Below are 23,817 nucleotides of genomic sequence, written 5' to 3' on the forward strand. Positions count from 1 at the left end.
GGCATAGGGCATGTTCCTCGCTGTCGCGAGGGACCAGAGCATCGGACCGAGAACGGTGTCATTGATGCTCCACTTTCTGCCGAATCGGGAAACCTCTTACCGGCATCAGGGCGTCCACCCCATAATCATGCAAGAGCGTGACAGACATCACTAGATGCCATGCTACAACAAATCGTGGTCCATTTAATGGGTAACATAGTAGCACAACTGGATAACACTGTTGCTTCACAGCTCCAGGGGCCCAGGTTCAACTTCCAGTTTGGGTCACTATCTGTGTGGAGTCTACAAGTTCTCCCCGTGTCTGCGCGGGCTTCCTCCGGGTGCTCCGTTTTCCTCCCACAAGTCTTGAAAGACATGCTGTTAGGTAATCTGGACATTCTGAATTCTCCCTCTGTGTACCCGAACAGGCGCCGGAATGTGGTGACTAGGGGCTTTTCACAGTAACTTCATTGCAGTATTAATGTAAGCCTATTTGTGACAATAAAGATTATTATTATTATTGTGGAGTACAATTCTCTGAATGAGCACTACCAGCACAGACAAAACTTTGCTGGATGGGCCCGGCTATTGAGAAGAGAGGTATTTAAATGCAAGGTTTGTTTCCTGTTTTTATTTCTACTCAATACTAGCTTGAAATTCCCAAATACTAATGAGTTTCTGTAAAACAAAAAATGAATATAATCTTTCTTTCGGGGTTATTTCTCAGAAGGTTAATGAGATATTACATGGATTACACACTTCCGTCTGAATCACAGCATTTCCATTCCCAGGGGCAAATATGCAGCTGTGGCCCTCGGTCAGCCTGATAAAGGAAACTGTGGTTTGCTGAGCTGAAGGTTGTAATGGTGTGGCTTAGTTACATCTGCGAGTCACAGTGTTGAGCAAAAAGAAAAAAAGGGGTTGCAATTCCATGAACTGTGGTGCCAAAAAATTCAGTGACCCTCTTAAAAGTCTACAATTTGGATCGATTATGCAAATGCTTGAGAATTTTAGGTTTGAACTCATCCTGAACATGCACTGAGTATTGCAGTAAATGCTGCAATCCACAAATGTCAATAATATTAAAACTACATTATTTAAGTCCATAAATATGTAGCAAATTGTGATGGTCCCAGAAAGATGGGGCCAGATCTTTCTCTTAAATGAATGCTGAGGCTAATGGCGCTGACCATTACTTGTACAGAAATGACACGGCAACTTCAGTCGAGGGACAGATGCATGGCTAGTCATGAATTTCCAAAGGTTGCTGTCCCAAGTTGCGCTGCTTTGCTGTTGGCGGCTCAAAAATGGCATCTCACTGCCTCCCTCACGATTGAAATGCTTTGAATGGTGTGAAGTAGCTACGTTTCTGTGGCTTTGAACTTGGGAACTCACCACAGAAAGTGAAGTCCTGATATTTCAAGTCTAAGCATTCTAATGATGTGATGAGTGTTAATAACTGAAATCATCCTGCTTGATACTCAAAATTAATTAGTACAAGTGTGGACTCTGAATTCATTAGGTGGGAATTTTTAAAATGATAAACTTAAAAATGTGAATTTTTTTCTTAAAAACGTTTCCGTCTCTTTTATTCATTCTCTCCTTTCCCTTTGTCACTGATTTGTCATTGAATTTGCGCAGTCTAATCCACACACCAATCCTTCGATTTGATTGCTTGGGGAGGGGGGTTGTAGATGCAGCTCTGGTCGCCTGGCTGCATTTTCTGTAATTTTGCCACGCACACAATTTTTAAAAACCTAAATTCATTAGGGCAAGTCTAACTAATAGCAGGTATTGATAAATGCAGTTCTACGGTCAAATCTGGGCCATGGAATCAGTATATCACATTACTGTCAGCAATTGCAGTGCAGAGTTCTGATGAAAGTCTATTTCTCTCTTCACGGATGCTTCTTGACCTGCAGAGTACTTCTAGTACTTTCTGCTTTGTTTTCCAACACCCATAATGTTTCGCTTTCATATTTAAATCTTATTTTGCTGAACAGGGGGTCTATGGAGCTACCAGCTCACTTGTATTTGAAGATTAAAAATGGTCAACTAATTCAGAATTCGAAGCAAATAAAATATATGAACTTCAGTTAAATATACTTTACCCTCAAAGCTACACGAAAGTTAGCTCTAAACAGATTTATTCATATAAATTACTCTTTCCAAACTTAGTGAATGCATTTTATTGGGGTTATATGACATTTCTCCTCCTATTTAAACACAGATGTTAACCTGTATGTTTTAAATGGGTTAATGTTGTGCTAAAATGGATGCCAATGGGATCTTGTACAAGCACATTACGTGCTCCTCCCTCCACTAAAATCAAGAAAGGTGGTTCCCTGGAGACAGATATTTGTGAAGCAAAGGGTATTCCTTCATGGAGGTCAGTGGGTTGAACTCCGATCCTGGGTAATTCACTTTTCCGGTAGTGTTAACTTCACATGATGGGATAGGCATACAGAGTTGAATCAGTCTTGTAGGTGGGTACAGTATTTCCAGCAAAAGCAGTATAGATGTTCCAGATGTTCCACCTGGCAGAGTTCCTCTGTGAGGCTGCTGGTTAGATCGCAACAGAAGAACGAGCTATGCAGTTCAGAAAGGCAATATTACTTGTTCCACAAACCAGGCGCCAATGTTATGACTTTCATCATAAAGGATGTAAATCCATTGTCTGTATTCCAAAAACTGTTAATGTCTCCGCCATCAGGACTTGAAAGAAATGTTGTGGGGCCTTTGCCCGAGCAGATGATCCATCTCCTTCTAACCAGATCTTTCCTGATTTAACTGGTTTTCCTCAGACTCTTTGACTATGAGTGGCATCTCCCTCACTACCTTTTTCCCTGCTCTGGGACTTCTCTGGCCCCTGTTTAATTCTGGGAGTCTATTTTAAATTCTATTGGTCTTTCCTTTGAATTTACTGGTCTAGATTTGGCTGTGTTACATTCAAGCAGCACTTGCTCAATGGCCACACTTGGGTCTCTAAACATTCGCTCCTCTCCTGCGCTCACTGAGCTAAATCACTGGCTTTTAAAGCAGACCAAGCAGGCCAGCAGCACGGCTCGATTCCCGTACCAGCCTCCCCAGACAGGCGCCGGAATGTGGCGACTAGGGGCTTCTCACAGTACTCCATTGAAGCCTACTCGTGACAATAAGCGATTTTCATTTCATTTCATTTCCTGCAGATTTCTGCTGGCTGATGCTGGCCTCTTTCTTTTGCTGGCTAACACTTTTGCCAGCCAAGGAGGAATACGATTCCTGTCCCTGGTAGGTCAGGGGATATTCCTACTATGTCAGGGCCTGAAACAAGGTCACACTCGAGGTGAACCCTATGGAAGGATGCAAACACAGATTATTCTTCCACTCCAGGAATCAGGGCTCTGGCCAATAAAGGGGACTGGGGGTTGGGAGGTAGGTTTAGGTTTCCTTCCAACATTAAGGTCCCTGTGTCCTGGAGAAGAATAATGGACTTTTGCACATTTTGGGATGGGTAGGTAAACACTGCTCCAGAAACGACAAAACTCCATCAGTTCTCTGGGGGTTTGCCTGGCTCAGACACAGAATGCCCATGACCTCCAAAAGACAAGCTTCCCTAGTAAGAGACTCAATCTGTTCTGCCACACTACCCTATTGGGGGTGTCTTTCGAGAGACTACTCTATATTTAGAGTCCTATAAGGCCTACAGGATTCTCTCGCAATTTCCAGAACTCCAGCCTGGAATGGCCTATTTTATTAAAAAGGGAACACACTAGCCTCCTGTTATTTTCCTTTTGGGCTGCAGACAATTCCTTTGTATGTTCTTTTCTGGGTAGTGGGGGCTTTCCTATCTATATTGCTCTGCTTATCTTTCTTGCATTCATGGGAATGTTTGGACAGGGTCTGCTGAAGTTTCCAGGCCTATGGGCAAGATTGTAGCTGTCCACTGTGACTGCTGCATCCCTGGTTGTGAGGGTTCTCTGCTCCATTAAGTGCACCAGCAGGTTCGAGGGTAGGGAATTTTTGAATTCCTCCAACAGTACCATCTCACCCAACCCCCCCCCAATAGGTGCCCCAATAGGTGCCAATATCAGCTTTTCCAGCTCAAAGGGATCTTTAGGGACTTTACTATTGGTCAAATGTGATTTGCTTCAGCTGTTTGAACCAGAGGTTGGTTCTTGTGGGCTTCTTGCGAATGTTTTGGATTGTTGATGATTTGCCTCCAGGACTAACTCGTAGACACTTAGGATGGCAGCCTTGATCTGCTCATAATTCTTGGAGACATCAGGAGTCAACATTGAGTAGACCTCTTGGGCTCTCCGACAGCTGTCCTTGAATTAAGAAGGTACAGATATCTGATGGCCATTTTAGCTGTCCTTTTACTTTCTCAAAAGTGGCAAAGTAATGACCCCGCATCATCCTCTTCGATTCTGGGAATTAATCTAATAGACATGAGGGTCTCAAGAGTGGTTCTGGGTGAGGGAAATAGGAGGTGCTACTGGGAAGAGAGGCATTTTTTCATGCCATTTTCAGTTGTCTGGTCTCTGTCTCTTTCTCTCTCCCTTTGAGCTGCTAGTTCAATTTCCAATTTTCAGAGCTAGAACTCTTCTCTTTTCCGTCTCCTGTTCTCTTGCTCTCTCTCTCTCACTTCCCCTTTCTTGAAATTCTTGCTGTATTATCAGCTTTTCCAGCTCAAATGTGGTTAGGGGAGGGAATTCAAAGCCACAGTTGAGACCTTCATCTCCCAGCTCTATCAGATACGAGAGATCCAAATGTTCCACCAACAACTGAATCAGTTCTCTTCACTTTACTGGGCAGCTTTAGCTGTAGCACCCTAGCTATAGCTTTCCATTGCTCTGTGCTAAGTGATGCTAACGTTTCACCATTCAAATCTTCTTGCTTGGGGAGGTTGTGGAAGCAAATACGATAGTGACTTTTAAGGGACGTCTTGACAAATACATGAATAGGATGGGAATAGAGGGATATGGTCCCCGGAAGGATAGGTTTTTTTTTAGTTCAAACGGGCAGCACGGTCGGTGCAGGCTTGGAGGGTCGAAGGGCCTCTTCCTGTGCTGTAATTTTCTTGGTTCTTTCTTTTTCTTTGTTCTTTGCTTGACCACATCTGAACATCAAAAGTTGCCATTTTCTTCAGGAGAAAGAAATTTGCTGTGGTAAGTTACTGATGCTTTAAAATTGGTTCCACTACTGAATTTTGTGTTTGGCTCGTTTATATCAGATTTGGCTCATGTCTTGGACTCTGGTCAAATTAAAATGGGTATTCCTGGATTGAGCTCCCAATTTCTGTGACAGATAGGAGGGAGGTTAATTTAAACAGCGCTAATCTCCCCTCTCATCCATCAGTAACAGAAAGGTGTTTGGATTGGTTTCCTTTTTTATAAGTATTTCCCAACGCCTCGGTTTTGGTACAATCAGACTTTTTTGTATTAATTAGCCCACAGCAAACTCGAGATAGGATGAAATCAAAGGGTTAATTTATTTGCACACACTCAAAATACAAAAAGAGGCTTCGCAGCATCCCCCTCGCATACAGATAGTAAAGAGAGGGATAGAGAAAAGATAGATTCAAGTACAGAGACCACAGAGAAAGGAAATATGTGGGTTCCAAAGTCCAAAATCAAGTCCAATGAGGTATTCCTTCATGGAGGTCAGTCAGCAGGTTGAAATCAGATGCTGGATAATTCACTTTTCCAGTGGTGTTGAGTCCACATGATGAGATAGACATGCAGGGAACAATCCGTTTTGTCGGTGATGGTACATATTTCCAGCAGAAGTAATGTAGTTGGGGCCAAGTATTCCACCTGGCAGAGCTCCTCGTCTGTGAAGCTGCTAGTTAGATGGTAAACAGAAGACTGAGTTATGCAGTTCAGAAGGAGATATTACTTGTTCCACAGGCCAGAGGCCCATGTCACATGAGTCCCACCTCTCCACTAGGTCTTTGACAAAGGATCCATTGTCTGGATTCCAACGACTGTTAAATGTTTTTGTCATTAGGAAGTGAAAGGAAAGTTATGGGGCCTTTGTCTTAGCAGACAATCCGTCTCGTTCTGGCCAGCCTGGGTTATTAAATGCAGATGATCCTTTTAAATCTCTCTTTGAAGTTGGGCTGTATAGTCCACAGGTGGTCATTAGTGGCTCCTCAGAGATGAGGAGGTGCAAGTGTTTCCAAAACTGCCAAGTAGCTTCTTTTGTACAGGGCTCCCAGACAGACATAGGTTCAGCTATTTTAGAGGTCTTTGTTCAGTTTTAAAATTTAAGAAAAAGCAATGAACATATCTATATTTATTTTATAGAAATATACAGTGTGAGGTACAGTACTTCATACATACAAAGAACTCAACTGGATGACTGGTACTATAGAAAAGGAAACCTGCTATTTTTACCGAGTGTGGCAGATACGCGACTCTATTCCCACACTGGCAATTCTTACCTGGCTTCTGTAAGGTCTAGCAAGACTCTGTATCAAACTAGGGCAATTAGGGATAGGCAATAAATGATGCCCTGCCAGTGATGTTCTCATCTTGAGAATGAATACAAAATAATGATGGACAGAAAATATAAACATCATTAAATAGAAGAGGGAATACTTGGAACCTCTTTCATCGCAGAGGGAACACTGCTTGCTATAAACCAGACATATTGGATCGACTGAGTCAGTGATCACTCAGTGGGTAACACACTCGCTCCTGAGCCGAAGATTTTGGTTCAAGTCCCACTCTTGGGCTTGAGCACAAAAAATCTTGGTTGACACTCCAGTTCAGTACTCAGGAAGTGCTGCAATGTTGGTAGTGCCATCGTTTGGATGCCATAAGTCTGAGGTCCTATCTGCCTGCTTTAGGTGGATGTTAAAGATCTAATAGGACTATTTAAAATAAGAGGAGAGTTATCCCTAGTTTTGTGGCAAATATTTATCCCTTAATCAACATCACAAAAACAGATTACCTGGTAATCATATTGCTATTTGTGGAAGTTTTTAAGATTTTACGTCGGGCTAAAATCTAATGTCCCCTCGGGCATGTTCAGACGTGGCGACGAGGGGTGTGGGCTGTGAAATCAGGTAGAAGGATGTGGGTTGGAGAGCCTGCCAACTTAACCCTTTAGTTGTAGAGTACCCAATTATTTTTTTCCCAATTAAGAGGCAATTTAGCACGGCTAATCCAATCACCCTGCACATCTTTGGGTTGTGGGGTGAGACTCAGAGACGGGGGGAGAATGTGCAAACTCCACACGGACAATGACTCATGGCCGGGATCGAATCTCGGCGCAGTGAGGCAGCAGTGCTAACCACTACACCACTGTGCCACTCTCTTTAGTGGGCAATTAATGTGGATATTTAATCAGCGGCAGTAGGAAGACTCGTCATGCATGAAGACTATACAGAAGCCCTGTCGGCGTTTTCTTGCGGCCCAGTGGTGATGAGAGGCTTCCTGATTCAAAAGTACATGGTGCCTGATCAAGCTGGGAGCCACATCCCTACCCTTTAATCTGACATAACTCTTTCCCTTGCTTGTGACACTCATCCCTCCTTCTTTAACCTTTCTCCACGGATCTCTGGTGACGGCCCGAGTGAATTATCGGCAGCAGCTATTCCTCCCGATGGTGCTGCCGATAATCGAGAGAAACCTGTCTACCGGCTGGAAGATGTCGAGTGTGGGGATTTCACCCCACTGGCTGAAGTCCTGCAATAAAATGTCCCATGTGGAGCCAATTAGGGCCTTAGTTCTCTCAGGGCTCCCAGAGATCGGGTTGGCAGGGGTACTGCCAGCTCTGCTGGCACATGTTGTGCCCTCCCACCGCCCTCACTAAATTCCATCCCATAAATTACTTCATTGGCTGTAAATCACTGAGATACCTGGTGGTCATCAGAAATGTAAATGAAAGTTTTCTTTCCACCAATAAGGAACCTTCTCCCACATTAACTTTCACAGGTGGGAAAATCACAGATCATACTATCGTGCTGGCTGCACTTTTGAGGTTTGAAGGTCCTAAAAGTGTGAACGAGACCACATTTTATATTAATTGTCTGAAGGATGCGTTACCAACCTCTCAAACTGTTACAATGGTCTCTCCTGATTTCTGAAGAACTATCCCTGCTCTAAAGCCTCAAGATTCATCTTTGATAATAAGTCACTGGCAGCACTGTGAAGTGTTCTTCCCCATGTTTGAGCTTGGTGTCTCTTCTAATGCTAATCACACCTGTTCAAATGTGAACAACTGTGAGGGAATGATGCAGGGGGTAATTTAGCATTGGAAGAGGCACCAAGCTCAAACATGGGGAGGAACACTTCACAGTGCAGTATTGTCTGGCACCATTGAGGCCTTCCATACCCAGTGGGCACCGAAGGGACTGGGGTGTTTAATCAACCCCTTGAATCACATTTTGGTTCAACGTTTTAAGTTTCTGTTTCTGTTTAATGCAGTGCCCTTTTAAGGGGCTGCTCTCTTAATTTGTCTCTCAGTTTGTTAATTTAGTTTAACTGGTTACTCAAAAGATTACAAAGAGCCACTGTCAAGGAGTTGTTCGATCCAACTGTCTGCCCCTCTTCTGCAACTATGTTTGCAGCTAGGTGGCCCTGGAGAGGGAGCACTGGCACTCGGTCTTCCGGGACTGGTGGGCACTCCGCAGGCTCGGGTGCATCATCAACCCCAGGAACACCATTTTCATTTGATTTGCTAAGTTTCCTTTTAATGTTTTGATTTATTAACAGTGTCCCACCAGAGGCTGCCTCCTCCTTTATATTTCTTTTATTGATTTACAGTTCTTTAAAAAGAGCATATAAAAGGACACTGCCAATCTGAACTGATCCCTGTTCAGATGGAATTTCACATTGGCCACAAGGAACCTTAGCCTCACATTTTGGGCTGTCTTGCATCAGTTCCCTCCATGGCTTTTCTTTCCAGATGGAGGGGCTTCCTATCTGGGCTGCTGCCATGCACCCTTCACTTCCCCACCCTAGTCATCAGAGCGGGCATTGCATGGTGTTCTGCCCAGCCAATCCCGAGATAGCAGGGATCCCCAGTGGAGGGCTCTCAATGTTGGAGTCCTCCCTCTAACTAGCGGGGATCTGGCTTGAAGGTGTTGCATACAATAATACCATACGTGGTAGGTTCAGGTGGTTCATGGACTCCCGACCACCTGCATTTTCTGCAGCCTTGAGGAGTCCTTGTTCCACATTTGTATAGATTGTCAGATTATTTAATATTTAATCATTTTAAGCAGCTGCTCGTTACATTTCAGCCTTGTGCTTCGGATCTTTAGTTACCTGGTGCAGAGGGGGGGTGAGCCAACAGAGGACCTCCTTGTGGGAGTCTGCACCTGGGCCTAGGTATGGCAGTCATTAACAGATCGAGGCAGCGGGCCATGGAAGGGGTTTTTAGACCAGACTGTCTGCCCCATTCTGCAGCTACGTTTGCACCCTGATGTCCCTAGAGAGGGTGAATGTGGTGCCCACCAGCACGCTCGAGGCCTTCCATGATCGGTGGACATCACGGGGGATGGAGTGCATTGTCGGCTCCAGGAATGACATTTTAACTAGTTTCCTTCAAAGGTTTGTCCTTTGTTACATTGCCCATTTGAGGGGCTGTCACTTTAACAGTTATTTAGTTTATTTTATTGGTTTATTGTTTCTTTAAAAGAGCATATACAGAGACAAGGGGGGGGGGTTAAACTTTCTGATTCATTGCAATAACGAAAAGATCCCCATGAATCACTGCATTAAAAACACATCTACATTACAATATAACATTTAAAGGTGTCAAAGCAATTTACATTTACCTTTCAGTATGCTCCCGACGACTCAGCAGGTTTCTCTCAGGAGTCACAAACTCTCTAAGGAGGTACCTTTGTTTTTGGGCTTCCAAGACCTGCACCAGCACAAGCAAACTGCGTGGGAGAGGGCACACCCCACAAAAAGACCACACAAAAATAGTGCGAGGTCAGTAAGACAGAGAACGCACCTTGTGACCTGATTCACACCTCCTCTGGGAAATGAAAATCAGACCCCAGTTCATGAGAAAGATTGTGATATACTAGAGAAGGTGAAGAGAGTCACGAATGATACCAGAACTGAGGTTATGCCTTTCAGGAAGGAAAGAACAGACTGGATCTCTCATCTCTTGAAAAGAAAAGGCCGAGGGGGAAATCCTCAAAACCATGAAACATATGTAGTGGACCGGATTTTGACTAAGGTGGGTGTGCAGAGTTGGGATGCTGACCTGGGCAGATGATTGGATGCCGTCGAGGCCAGACGGGATGCCTGTTCCCCGAGGGTCTCAGAGGGTCAGCCACAGGGCAGCCAGTGGCATCTGGGAGTAAGTGGCAGCAGCCATCAGCTTGGGGAGCATGACCAAGAGGACCAGCACCCAGTGCTATAAGAAGATTAACGACCACCACAGGGTCGGGCTGGTGGGTTAGCACCTGGTGCCCGAACAGTACCCCCCTAACGAGAATGCATCTGGCACCGCCCAACACTGTTCTGTGCCCTGGCCTACCCATGTCTAGCAGTGCCACCCATGAACACCATCCCCCGCATATCCCTTATTCCCCATACCCAATTCTCCCCATTTCCCCCCCAGATGACCCGTCTCTCCAAACACCCCTCCTACCCTGCAATGAACGACTCGAGCGGCTAATGATGCCCCATTTGTGCCCCCAAAAGGAAAAGTTGGACCACAACAGATGGGAGAGGGCCAATATGGGCAGAGGGGTGCCAGACGCCAGCATCCTCACTCCCTACTCCCTACAAGTAAGAGGCCATGGGCAGATCTGTCACCAACAGAGAGGTCAGTTTACGGCGCAGAGGTGAAGGTCAACCAACCCCCACCCAGATGAACTGTCCATCTACAAGTTTGCTGACGATATGACCGTGGTGGGCCAGATCTCGAATAATGACGAGTCAGAATACAGGAGGGAGATAGAGAACCTAGTGGAGTGGTGTAGCGACAACTATCTATCCATCCACGCCACCAAAACTAAAGAGCTGGTCACTGACTTCAGGAAGCAAAGTACTGTACACACCCCAGTCAGCATCAACGGGGCCGAGGTGGACATGGTTAGCAGTTTCAAATACCTAGGGGTACACATCTCCAAAAATCTGTCCTGGTCCACTCGCGTCGATGCTAGCACTAAGAAAGCACAACAGCGCTTATACTTCCTCAGGAAACTAAGGAAATTCAGCATGTCCATATTAACTCTCACCACCTTTTACAGATGCACCATTGAAAGCATCCTATCTGGCTGCATCACAGCCTGGTATGCCAACTGCTCGGCCCAAGACCTCAAGAAACCTCAGAGTCGTGAACACAGCCCAGTCCATCACATAAACCTGTCTCCCACCCATTGACTCCATCTACACCTCCCGCTGCCTGGGGAAAGCGGGCAGTATAATCCAAGACCCCTCCCACCTGATTTACTCACTCTTCCAACTTCTTCCATCAGGCAGGAGATACAAAAGTCTGAGAATTGGCACGAACAAACTCAAAAACAGCTTCTTCCCCGCTGTTACGACTCCTAAACGACCTAGTTATGGACTGATCTGATTAACACTACACCCCTGTATGCTTCACCCGATGCTGGTGTTATGTAGTTACATTGTATACCTCGTGTTGCCCTATTATGTATTTTCTTTTATTTTCTTTATATACTTAATGATCTGTTGAGCTGCTCGGAGAAAAGTACTTTTCACTGTACCTCTGTACACATGATAATAAACAAAATCCAAATCCAATCCACACGCGAGTTGTTAATGCTGTACAGAATTACCCATCCCTCCCGCTGACGGCCCATCTGTTTTTTCCCCCCCTCTGCCTCCTGTGAGAAAACCTCAGAGGTGAGCTCCAAGGATGCCACTGTCAATGCGTCACAGCTGTAACCCACATCCTCATCAGCGCAGAGAGAGACACACAACTCGGTGAAAGTCGTGGACTGGTTTCTGGGACATTTTCTGGTGAGCACCAGACAGTTGCTGAGGCACATCAGGTGGAGACAGGAACGCCCAGGCTGACAGCAGTTGGAGATCGGCTGGATCCCAGGACCCAGCTGGGTCCTGGTCAGATGCTGAGCATCTGGACAAGGTTTATCCGGAGCTAATGCAAACGCCAGTGTGCAGTTGTGCGATTCAGAGGGGGATGTCCGCGACCCTCCAGCAGGTCCATAACCAACTGGAGGAGTCCCAGATGCTACAGGCATCATGGTCTAATTGGGGTGCTAGGCAATAACTCCCACATGCTACATGGCACGCCTACCCACCGGGATCCGCTTGGGAGGTGTGAAGTGCTCACTTAACTGGGATTGTTAATTCGCTGTTCGCAACACCCTTCAGCTGCGTGGCCTTGGGTGGTCGGTAAGATTGGCGGCTGGGGCTGCCTCAGGAACATATGATCCAGGGGTTGCAATGGCAGATCCACAGGCGCTTAGACACCATCTCCCCCAACTCCCTCCAGCCGAGGCCACCCCTTGCTCTGCAAACTCCCCTTGATGGCGGCCCACCCCGACAGAGGCTGCCCGCCCCGGGGATACCCCACTCCCCTCCAAGTAGCAGGGCAACAACCCCAGTGTCCCCAAGTTCATTGCCCGGGAGGGAGGATGGCTATTCACCTCCTCAGATCCCCAAAGCAGCCCTTCTGCCAGTTTCACATTTTTAAAAAGGAGTATTAATTCGCCCCACGTGACTATTTGTTGGGGAGGCCATTAGATTATGGGAGGCTGTTAGATAGGGGGTAGCTCCTGTTAATTGTAGGGAGATTGTGCTTAAGTGATGGGATCCTAATTTGGCCAACAGCGGCGGGTCGGTTAGATTGCTAACAGATCGGTGCCTAGCACGGTTCTCAATTTTGGCCTCTCCTGCGATCTAACGGCCTCGCCGCGCTCTCACTCAAGCGTAATGCGGCCACTAAATCGCGCCGTTAATGTTTGTTCGTGGGGGGTGGGGGGGTGAAGAGGCATGATGGAGTCCATCTGCTGATCCCGGAAGCAGTAGTCACATAGAGGTGGGGCCTGCATGGGGAACATGTCTCGGCTTCAGTACCAGAGACAAACCTGTACAGAATTCCTTCTTGATCCAGGAAGGTAGCGGGAGCATTGTGGGTCTTGGGAGGAGAATCCAATCAGAGGATCAGTGAGCACTAACAGTAATAGTTGTCCACCTGTTTGCCAACACTGGGGAGGGATGGCCTGTCAAAGGTTTTCCTCGGGGAAATGTAGAGATCACTACTAATTATTCAGCTTGTCATTATGGAGTAAACTCTACAAAGTTAAGGTTGGAAAAGCTTCGGAAGACACAACGATGGAGGTGATACCAAATTGGCAGCATCAGTTGCTCATGATATTCTGCACTGACTCAGATTAGTAAAATGCCTCTGTTCACACCACATTTGCCATAGGTGTGGCCATGCAATTGAGCCTTGCACAGGATCCTTACAGCTGCTTACTTTCATGGTAGAATAGTGTGACTCAAGAGGGTGCAGATCAGCAGAGTAGTTTGTGTCAGCACAACATGCCATCTGGTGAGTGACAGGAACAGATATCAGTATACCCTGTCTTCATGCTCCACCCAGCCCCATCATCAGGTATTGCTGAACTTAAGAACATGGTTCATTTTGTAAGCAGGCATATGTTCTGTGAGACCAATCAAAACTGTCCATGCTATTTTTGTTTGTCATGCCAGTGTGCCACAAGGAAGGGAAAGTTGAGAAGCAGCGGGTGGGGGTGGTGCCCAACTTCAGTGACCAGGACCATCAGCTCCTAGCCAAGGAGGTCCAGATATGTGCAGGTTAGGTGGGGGTTACTGGAATAGGGCTGGGGAGTGGCCCTAAGTAGCATGCACTTTCGGAGGGTCAGTACAGACTTGATGGGCCAAATTACTTCCTTCTGCATTGTAGGGATACAGTGGGTCATGCCGCGCCCAAATGGTCGATGGAACTAACCCACAGTCACAAAGAGGACACGGCAAGAGATGGCATCCACTGTGCACACAGCAGGAGACCATGCCAGATCCTGGATCCAGTGTAGGAAGAGGTTTCATAACCTACTATGCTCTAGCAAGGCGAGTTATTCATTAGAAAAGCTTCCAAAATAAGGTTCATGTACATGCAGGAACATCTTAGCGTGGTCACACACCAACAGGACATTAAGTGGTGGAAGGATTTCCAGCTAGTTAAGGTATCTGGGTGATTAGCTGGTGCCCTTATGGTGGTGCGAGTGCAGACTACAACTTTCTGCACTTGAGAGAAGCCTGCTATTTCTATGAAGTCCGTGGCCTTCTGCGTCAGTGTAAACACATCCAAAGGTAAACTTATGTGCTCTCCCACCTGACCAAAGACGGCATCTCTATTGGCCTTGATGCACCTGTGGGAGGCTGCTTGCGAAATCGGCAGAGTTCTGTGGAAGACCCCTGGAATGAGCTAGTAGCATAAACATTTCCCAACCACTGTCCCCTTGAATATTACTGGAATGTTATGCGGATCTGCAGACTGTAGTGCCAGATCTTGTTGCACCATGGCACATATCTCTGCAAACATTCTTTGGGAAATTCTTAGCCTTCATCTACACTGGTTTTCGGTCATGTCCAGATATGGCTTCGGGACCCATATACCTTTATCTTGGACTAATACCTTGGGGTCCTCCCCACTACCTCCAACTCCTACTCTTTCCCCTACCTCGAGCAGCATGTTGTTCTTGCTCATGTGCCTCTTTACCTTGTACATAGAATGGCTTAATCTTCCTTTCCAGGTTCTTAGGCATGTTGCACACGCATCCCCTTAGCTCGCACACTATCCTTCTTCCCACCTGGATGCCAATGAAGTATACCTTTCCAATTCCCTTGGATATCAGCCACACACCTGTATTTGTGTTAGCAGACTTCCTATGGCGCTTTAAATTTTTGGGAAAGCGCAAAGAATGTATGTGCAATAGTTGTAAAGCTAGCGGAAGGCCGTTGCATGCAGAGCGCAAAAAATTTAAGTTCAAATACAAGTGCGTGGCTGATGTGCAAGGGAGCTGGAGGGTGGTCAGAGTCAGGCACAGGTGAACACCATTTCTGGTTGCAGTCAGCTGCACTTTTAAATGTCTCACCAGTTCATGCGATGCACGTTCCCTCCCTCTCCCGCCTCACACCACTCGGTGAGAATAGCCTATGTCGGATATCGGGGCAGAAATTTTGGATCAGCGCCACCATTTTAGATAAGGCAGAGTCTCCATAAATCCTGAAAACTCAAGGCAGAGTGTTTGTCGACACTCTGGCTTTTAAAGCAGGCCAACAGCACTGTTCAATTTCCATACCAGCCTCCCCGAACAGGCGCCGGAATGTGGGGACTGGGGGCTTTTCACAGTAACTTCATTGAAGCCTACTCGTGTCAATAAGCGATTTTCATTTCATTTCATTTTTGTGGGGAAAAGCAAAACTAGAGGCCATCATTGTAAGATAGTCACCGAGAAATCAATTAGGGAATTCAGAGAATGATAATAATGTGGAATTGGTGACCATTGGCGAATATAGAACATACAGTGCAGAAGGAGGCCATTCGGCCTATCGAGTCTGCACCGACCCATTTAAGCCCTCACTTCCACCCTATCCCCCTAACCCAATAACCGCTCCTGACCTTTTTGGACACTAAGGACAATTTAGCATGGCCATTCCACCTGACCTGCACATCTTGGACTGTGAGAGGAAACCGGAGTGCCCACTCCGGAAAACCCACACAGACATGGGGAGAACGTGCAAACTCCACACAGGCAGTGAGTCGAACCTGGGACCCTGGCGCTGTGAAGCCACAGTGCTAACCACTATGCTACCATGCTGCCCTAATATAATTTAGGAGAATCTAAATAATCATGAGAGAGAAGGAGATGAAGAGTAAAGCGGATAGAGTTAAATGAGGAAGAACTGGTGAGATTCAAATTGAGCATATAAATGCCAGCATGAACTGGTTAGGCCGAATGGTCTATTTCTGTGCTCCACATTATCTGCAATTCTATGCAGACATGCCTGTGAAAGCTTAACCATCCTGAGTGTATGATGACATTTAAATGGATAATGGTACACTTCCTAAGTGGTATCCATATACACGCAGCTGTTTCACGTATCATTTTTAGTTAAGCTCAATTCACTTGTCAGCGTCTGTAACAACGTAATTAACTTTAAAAACAATCATGGCAATTAACAATAGTATATACTCTTAATATTCAGAATTATGTTCATTCAAATAAACTCTTTGAACAGGCCCTTGATCATAGTGAAACATGTTATTTTAATGTGTCCAATCTTGCTAATCTCCTATTATCATAGTAAAGTGTCTGGTGCTTAAATAAAATATACAGCACAAATGTACCTTAATGCCCCTTAGATAGTGATGAAACCACACTAGCCTTTTGGACAGTGAATGTAGAGAAAATGACCATGAATTACTGCTGACACAACAGAACTGCTTCAAACATTGTTCTCAATTTCTGCTTACCTGTGCAATGCAACTTTTGAGTTCCACCTTTTCTATCTCCCAGGTTGATTTGGCATTTGCGAACTGGAGCTGAAGATCATTTGTTCTCCTTCTTTCCTCCTTTAACTCTGTGCAAAGGTCCTTTACAATCATTTTAATGTCTCCTACAACTCTGCTGTATTCATTTGACTGGAAAATAGGGAACAAGCTTAAAATATTATTCCAGCCAAAACGCAAAAATATTTCTGCTATAATCATAGAATTTAAAGTGCGTAAGGAGGCCAATTGGCCTATCGAGTCTGCACCGGCCCTTGGAAAGAGCACCTCACTTAAGCCCACCCCATGCCGTAACCCAGTAACCCCTCCAAACCTTTTTGGACACCAAGGACAGTTTATCATAGCCAACCCACCTAACCCACCTTGGATTGTGGGAAGAAAACGGAGCACCCGGAGGAAATCCACGCAGACACGGGAAGAACGTGCAGACTCCCTACAGACAGTGACCTACGCTGGGTATCAAATCTGGGACCCTGGAGCTGTCAAGCAACTGTGCTAACCACCGTGCTACCGTGCTGCCCAATAATGTACAAAACTGACAATCAATTTTCAGCCCTGCCAATACCAACTGACCGAATACAACTGAAATGTTGCTACATTTTAGTTTAGCAATTGTGAACGTTTGGAAACAGCATTAGATAAAGGAGGCTGGGAAAGAAAAATAGGAAGAACATAAGTCTATTTTGAAATGCCGAGACTGGCCATGGGATCCATCTAAAAAAACTCTTAAGAAGTGCTCGTGATAGGCACAACAGCAGATGGGTGAACAGATTGACTCCCACAGGAAATTTGCTGACACTACTAAAAGGGGATGATGTAGCGGCAAAAGGCATGCAAAACAATTCAGGGTGATTAAATAAATGGTAGCCAAAATTTATTAACCCACCAAAGATCAGTTATCCAGTCGGGTCAATTTAAAAAAATACTCTTTCATGGGATGTGGTGTCACTGGTGAAGCCAGCATTTGTTTCCCAGCCCCAATTTCCCTTGAACTGAGTGGCTTGCTTGGTAATTGCTGATGGCAATTAAGCTGATTCCAGATCAACAGCTATATGGTTAACTCTTAAAGTGCCACTCAGTTCAAGGGCACTTAGGGACGGGCAACAAAGGCTGGCCTTGCCTGCGATGCTTACATCCCATGAAAGAATAAAGAAAGCTTTCAATTCCATTTTTTCTTTATCGATTTGAATTTAAATTCACTATCTGCCATGCTGGGATTTGAACCCATGTACGCAGAGTATTAGCCTGGGCCTCCGCATTACTAGTCCAGTTGACTCAAGCCACCGAATCGACCGTACGGCGGCCTCAGGCAAGACAAGGGGAGGAGGGGTCTGCTTCCGAATCCACACCTCCTGGTGCCTAGATGTAGCAACAATGGAGAGTTTCTGCGCCCCGGACCTGGAATACCTGATGCTAAAATGCCGCCCTTCTGCCTTCCGTGGGAGTTCAGCTTCGTTATCCTGACGGCAGTTTACATCCCCCCATGCGAATGTGAAAATCGCACTGGACGAAATATTCACCACCACAAATAGCCTTGAAATGAAACATCCCAAGGCCTTGTTCATTGTAGCTGGGGACTTCAATGAGGCCAAGCTTAAGAGCATACTACCAAGTTACCACCAACACGTCACCTGTTCCACCAGAGGCCCAAACATCCTGGACCACTGCTACACAAATATCAAACATGCCTACTGCTTTATCGCCCGCCCACACTTTGGCTAATCTGACCACAAGGCTGTGCTCCTGCTCCCAGCTTATCAGCAAAACTGAAGCGGGAGAATCCGTCAAAGAAAGCCGTGCTTTGTTGGTCTGAGGAATCGGATGATCTCCTACGGGACTGCTTCGAGTCAGTGGACTGGTCAGTATTTAAAAACTTTGCGACCAGCCTGAATGAGTACCCCACACAGTAACTGACTTCATTAGTAAGTGTGTAGAAGACTGTGTGCCAAAGAAGCAAATCCATGTGTTTCCCAACCGGAAACCCTGGATGAACAGGGATATCCACTGTTTGCTGAAGTCTAGGTCTGAGGCGTTCAAGTCAGGCAACCCTGACCTCTACAAGAAAGCCAGATATGATCGAAAGAAATCCATCAAAGATGCCAATAGACAGTACCGGACCAAGCTCGAGTCCCAGGCTAGCCACACGGATCCCCGCCGTCTATGGCAAGGTCTGCAAGACATAACAGGCTACAAGATGAAGGCATGTAAAATTGTTGGCTCCAATGCACCCCTCCTTGATGAGCTCAACGCATTCTATGCCCACTTTGAGCAAGAGGTCAGCGAGAGCGAAACCTCCACCCCAGAAGCCGCGGATGAATTTTTATCTGAGATCACCACTGCAGACATCAGAGCAGCCTTCTCGAAGGTCAACCCACAGAAAGTCACTGGCCCGGATGGGCTACCCGGACGAGTACTCAGGTCTTGCGCGGATCAGCTGGCGGGGGTATTCGCAGACATCTTCAACCTCTCTTTACAAAAATCTGAGGTCCGTATCTGCTTCAAGAAAACGACCATCATCCTGTACCAAAAAAAGTCAAGCAACGTGTCTTAATGACGATCGTCCAGGGGCTTTGACATCCATCATCATGAAGTGCTTCGAAAGGTTAGTCCTGGCATGAATCAACTCCAGCCTCCCAGATTACCTTGATCCACTACAGTTTGCCTACCGCTGCAACAGGTCCACAGCAGACACCATCTCCGTGGCCCTGCACTCTACCCTGGAACACCTAGATAACAAAGACACCTATGTCAGACTCCTATTTATCGACTACAGCTCAGCCTTCAACACCATCATTCCTACGAAACCCATCTCCAAACTGCATGGCCTGGCCTCGGCTCCTCCCTCTGCGACTGGATCCTGAACTTTCTAACCCACAGACCACAATCAGTAAAGATAGGCAACAACACGTCCTCCACGATTATCCACAACACCGGTGCCCCACAAGGCTGTGTCCCCAGCCCCCTACTATACTCCTCATACACCTATGACTGTGTGGCCAAATTCCCCCCCAACTCAATTTTCAAATTTGCTGATGACACCGCTGTAGTGGGTCGGATTTCAAATAATGATGGGACAGAATACAGAAATGAGATAGAGAATCTGGTGAGACAACAATAATCTCTCCCTCAATGTCAACAAAACGAATGAGATTATCATCGACTTCAGGAAGCGTAGTGGAGAACATGCCCCTGGCCACATCAATGCGAACTAAGTAGAAAGGGTTGAGAGCTTCAAGTTTTTAGGTGTACAGATCACCAACAGCCTGTCTTGGTCCCTCCCATGCCGACACTATAGTTAAGAAAGCCCACCAACCACTCTACTTTCTCAGAAGAATGAGGTAATTTGGCATGTCAGCTACGACCCTCACCAACTTCTACAGATGCACCACAGAAAGCATTCTTTCTGGTTTTATCACAGCTTGGTATGGAGCCTGCTCTACCCAAGACCGCAGGAAACGACAAAAGGTCGTAAATGTAGCCCAGTCCATCACGCAAATCAGCCTCCCATCTATTGACTATCTATAATTCCCACTGCCTCAGAAAGGCAACCAGCATAATTAAGGACCACGCACACCGGACATACTCTCTTCCACCGCCTTCCGTCAGGAAAGAGATACCAAAGTTTGAGGTCACCTACCAACCGACTCAAGAACAGCTTCTTCCCTACTGCCATCAGACTTTTGAATGGACCTACCTCGTATTAAGTTGATCTTCTCTCTACACCTTCCTATAACTGTAACATTATATTCTGTGTTCTCTTCTTCCTTCCTTATGTACGGTATGCATTGTTTGTACAGCATGCAAGAAACAATACTTTTCACTGTATACTAATACATGTGACAATAATAAATCAAATCAAATCAGTTGCATCACCATTATGCTACCATCTCCCCATGACGATGCAATGATCCAGTATCGTCCAGCTAAGCACTGTCAGAGCTACAATATTACAGAGCTGCCTTGCTCTAGACATTCATTTAACTATTACACTATTAAAAATAAACCTATTATCACAATGATGGACGATGCTTTCATGCAATTTATACAAAATAAGAATGGTAATGCTCAACTCCTGTTACTTCATTCAAAAGTACATGACATAACACAAAAATAGCCAGTTGGTTAACAGTGAGTTTGAGTGTCTTGGGCTAGAGGAAGATATAGCCGGGTGGTGAAATGGGCAGAAAAGTGGCAGATGAATTTAACCCTGAAAAGTGTGAGGTGATACTTTGGATGGAGTAACGTGACAATGAGGTATTCAATGAATGGCCTGACACTGGGAAGTTCTGAGGAACAAAGGGACCTTGGAGTGTTTGTGCATAGATCTCTGAAGGCAGAAGGCAGGCTAATAGGGTGGTGGAAAAGGCTGATGGAAAACTTGCCTATACCAATCGAGGAATAGCTTACAAAAGCAGGGAGGTCATGTTGGAGTTGTATAGAACTTTGGTGAGGCCACAGCTGGAGTACTATGTGCAATTCTGGTCGCCACATTATAGGAAAGACCAGATTGCACCGGAGCGGGTGCAGAGGCGATTATTAAAGTTATGAAGAGAGGTTGGATAGGCTTGGTTTTTTTCACTGGAGCAGGGAAGACTGAGGGGCGACCTGATCGAGGTGTACAAGATTATGAGGAGCATGGACAGGCAGGAAAGGGAGCAGCTGTTCCCCTTAGCTGAAGGTCCAATTACGAGGGGACACAAGTTCAAGGTGAGGGATTGGAGGTTTAAGGGGGATTTGAGAAGAAATGTTTTTACCCAGAGCATTGTGATGATCATGGAATGCACTGCCTGGGAGGTGGATAGAGGCGTTGCCTCACATCCTATAAAAAGTACCTGGATGACCACTTAGCATGTCATAACATTGAAGGCTATGGGCTGGCAAACAAGATTAGGTAGACAGGTCAGGTGTTTTTCATGTGCAGACTCGATGAGCCAAAGGGCCTCTTCTGTACTGTATTATTCTGTGAAATCTGTGATTCTGAAAAAAAATATGGGTCAAACCCTCTTGAGTAGAACCTTTAATGGAAATGAACCCTGTACTTTAATAGAAAATAGCTTTAGTAATTAAGTTTGGATAGTACGCCACAGAAATGAACATCACTTTTCACTGCTGTAAATCCATATAAAATATTGGTGTACCTGCTTTGGACATGACGTAGGAACAGATTTCACAACTGGAACAGTCAAAACCTCCTCAAAGGTTTTCTGAGATTGATCATCTGAGGTCACTGTCTTATTGTCCACTTGGCGAGGGGTCAGCTCTTCTTCTTCAATCAGCAAATATAAATCTTTCACACTGTTAACCTGCCAAAATATTGAAGCACAGGGATTGTTTGACTGAAATTCATTCATGGATAGGAAGTACACAGCAAATAATCTTTATGCCACCCAAGTGCCAGGCAATGATCATCCCCACGAAGAGAGCATCTAACCAACTGTCTTTAACATTTAATGATATTACAACCAATCATTGAATCCCCCACTATCAACATCCTGTGAGTTACCATTGGCCAGAAAATTAACTGCTCCAGCCAAGTTAGAGGCTGGGAATTCTATAGTGACCAACACCTCCTGACTTCACAAGGCCCATCCCACTATTTACAAAGCACAAGTCAGGAATGTGATGGAATACTTGCCTGGATGACTGCAGCTTCAACAACATTTAAGAAGCTGGACACCATCCAGGACAAAGCAGCCCAACTGATTGGCATCCCATTCGTCACCTTAAACATCACTCCCTCCACCACCAATGCATAGCAGCAGCAGTGTATACCATCTCCAAGTGCACTGCAGCAACTGACTAAGGTTTCTTTGACAGCACCTTGTAAATCAAACACTACTACGGAGAAGGACAATGAAACACACCACCTGCAGCTTCCCCTCCCAAGCCATACGCCATCCGGTTTAGAACTTTATCACCATATCTTCGCTGTTGCTGGGTCAAAATCCTGGAATACCCTCCTCAATAGCACTGTGGATGAACCTACACCACATGGACTGCAGTGGTTCAAGAAGACGGTTCACCATCACCTTCTCAAGGGCAATTAGAAATAGGCAACAAATGCTAGCCTTAGACAGCGATGCCCTCATCCCGTGAAATCATTTTTGAAAAGTGCAGTGCATTATTACACACTGATAATAGTTCATCTTTTGTTATGGTACATAAATATGCCAACAATTTTTTTAAATTTAGTTTTTTTTAAAAATTAACAAAGGTTCTTACTTTGTGTTCCTTGGAATCTAATCTTGCGAAAAGCACACATCAAAAATTTCAATACATAAAACTATTTATGTATTTTGATCTGAAATTTGTGCTCTGTGTATATAGGACTTTTGTGGCACGTTGTCAGTGAACACAACTCTGGGGCTGGTTTAGCACACTGGGCTAAATCGCTGGCTTTGAAAGCAGACCAAGGCAGGCCAGCAGCACGGTTCAATTCCCGTACCAGCCTTCCCGAACAGGCGCTAGAATGTGGCGACTAGGGGCTTTTCACAGTAACTTCATTTTGAAGCCTACTTGTGACAAGAAGCGATTTTCATTTTCATTTTCACCTCCCCACTGGGAGTATGGGCAGAGTAACTCGGGTTTAGCTTGTTCAACTTACTGTAAAAGAACAGAAGAAATAGGAGGTGTAGACCACTTGGCTCCTGGGAGGTGGATAGAGGCATTGCCTCACATCCTTTAAAAAGTACCTGGATGAGCACTTAGCATGTCATAAGATTGAAGGCTATGGGCTAAGTGCTGGCAAACAGGATTAGGTAGACAGGTCAGGTGTTCAATGAGCACTTGGCTCCTCAAACCTGTTCTGCCATTCAATAAGATCATGGCTGATTGTGGCCTGCCCCCATAATCTTTGACTTCCTTCTCAATTAAAAATCTGCTTAACCCACCCTTGAATATATGGGCCGCAGTTTCCACTGCTCGCTGGGGAAGAGAATTCCAAACCCGAGCGACCCTCTGAGAGAAGAAATTCTTCCTTTTTTCCATTTTAAATGGGAGATCCCTTATTTTGAAATTGTGCCCCCTAGTTCTGTATTTTCCCACGAGGGGTAACATCTCATGGGCATCTATCCAGTCAAGCCCCCTCAGAATGCTATATGCTTCAATAAGACCACCTCTCATTTTTTTAAGCTCCAAGTCTATGAGCCCAATAGACGTGCTCTACACATTGCTCCTGTAATCTAAGATTTACTTTGTATGCATACTGTAAGAATCCTTACTGTCTATTTCCTTTGTTCCCATTTATTTTATTGTTTTGGTCCACAGATCAATAATTGGGATGTGCCTTTAAGTAGAGAGAAGAAAGCAGAAGACTCAAGATTTAAACAGCCTGCTTGCCAGGATACTGTATTC

General features: G+C 45.5%; 1 protein-coding gene across 3 annotated transcripts in view; it reads right to left on the bottom strand.

Annotated features, from left to right (window-relative positions):
• The window catches only part of soga1 (suppressor of glucose, autophagy associated 1), a 117,047-nt gene that overhangs the window by 25,381 nt on the left and 67,849 nt on the right, over nt 1-23,817 (bottom strand). For all 3 annotated transcript variants that reach the window (XM_038803431.1, XM_038803430.1, XM_038803432.1), the window contains exons 9-10: nt 21,603-21,767; nt 16,429-16,596 (exon numbers count right to left, since the gene is read on the bottom strand). In XM_038803431.1, coding sequence (XP_038659359.1) covers nt 16,429-16,596; nt 21,603-21,767 — 333 coding nt within the window. The remainder of the gene's footprint in view (nt 1-16,428; nt 16,597-21,602; nt 21,768-23,817) is intronic.

This window comes from Scyliorhinus canicula, chromosome 7 (assembly GCF_902713615.1).
Source record: "Scyliorhinus canicula chromosome 7, sScyCan1.1, whole genome shotgun sequence".
NCBI classification, from domain to species: domain Eukaryota; kingdom Metazoa; phylum Chordata; class Chondrichthyes; order Carcharhiniformes; family Scyliorhinidae; genus Scyliorhinus; species Scyliorhinus canicula.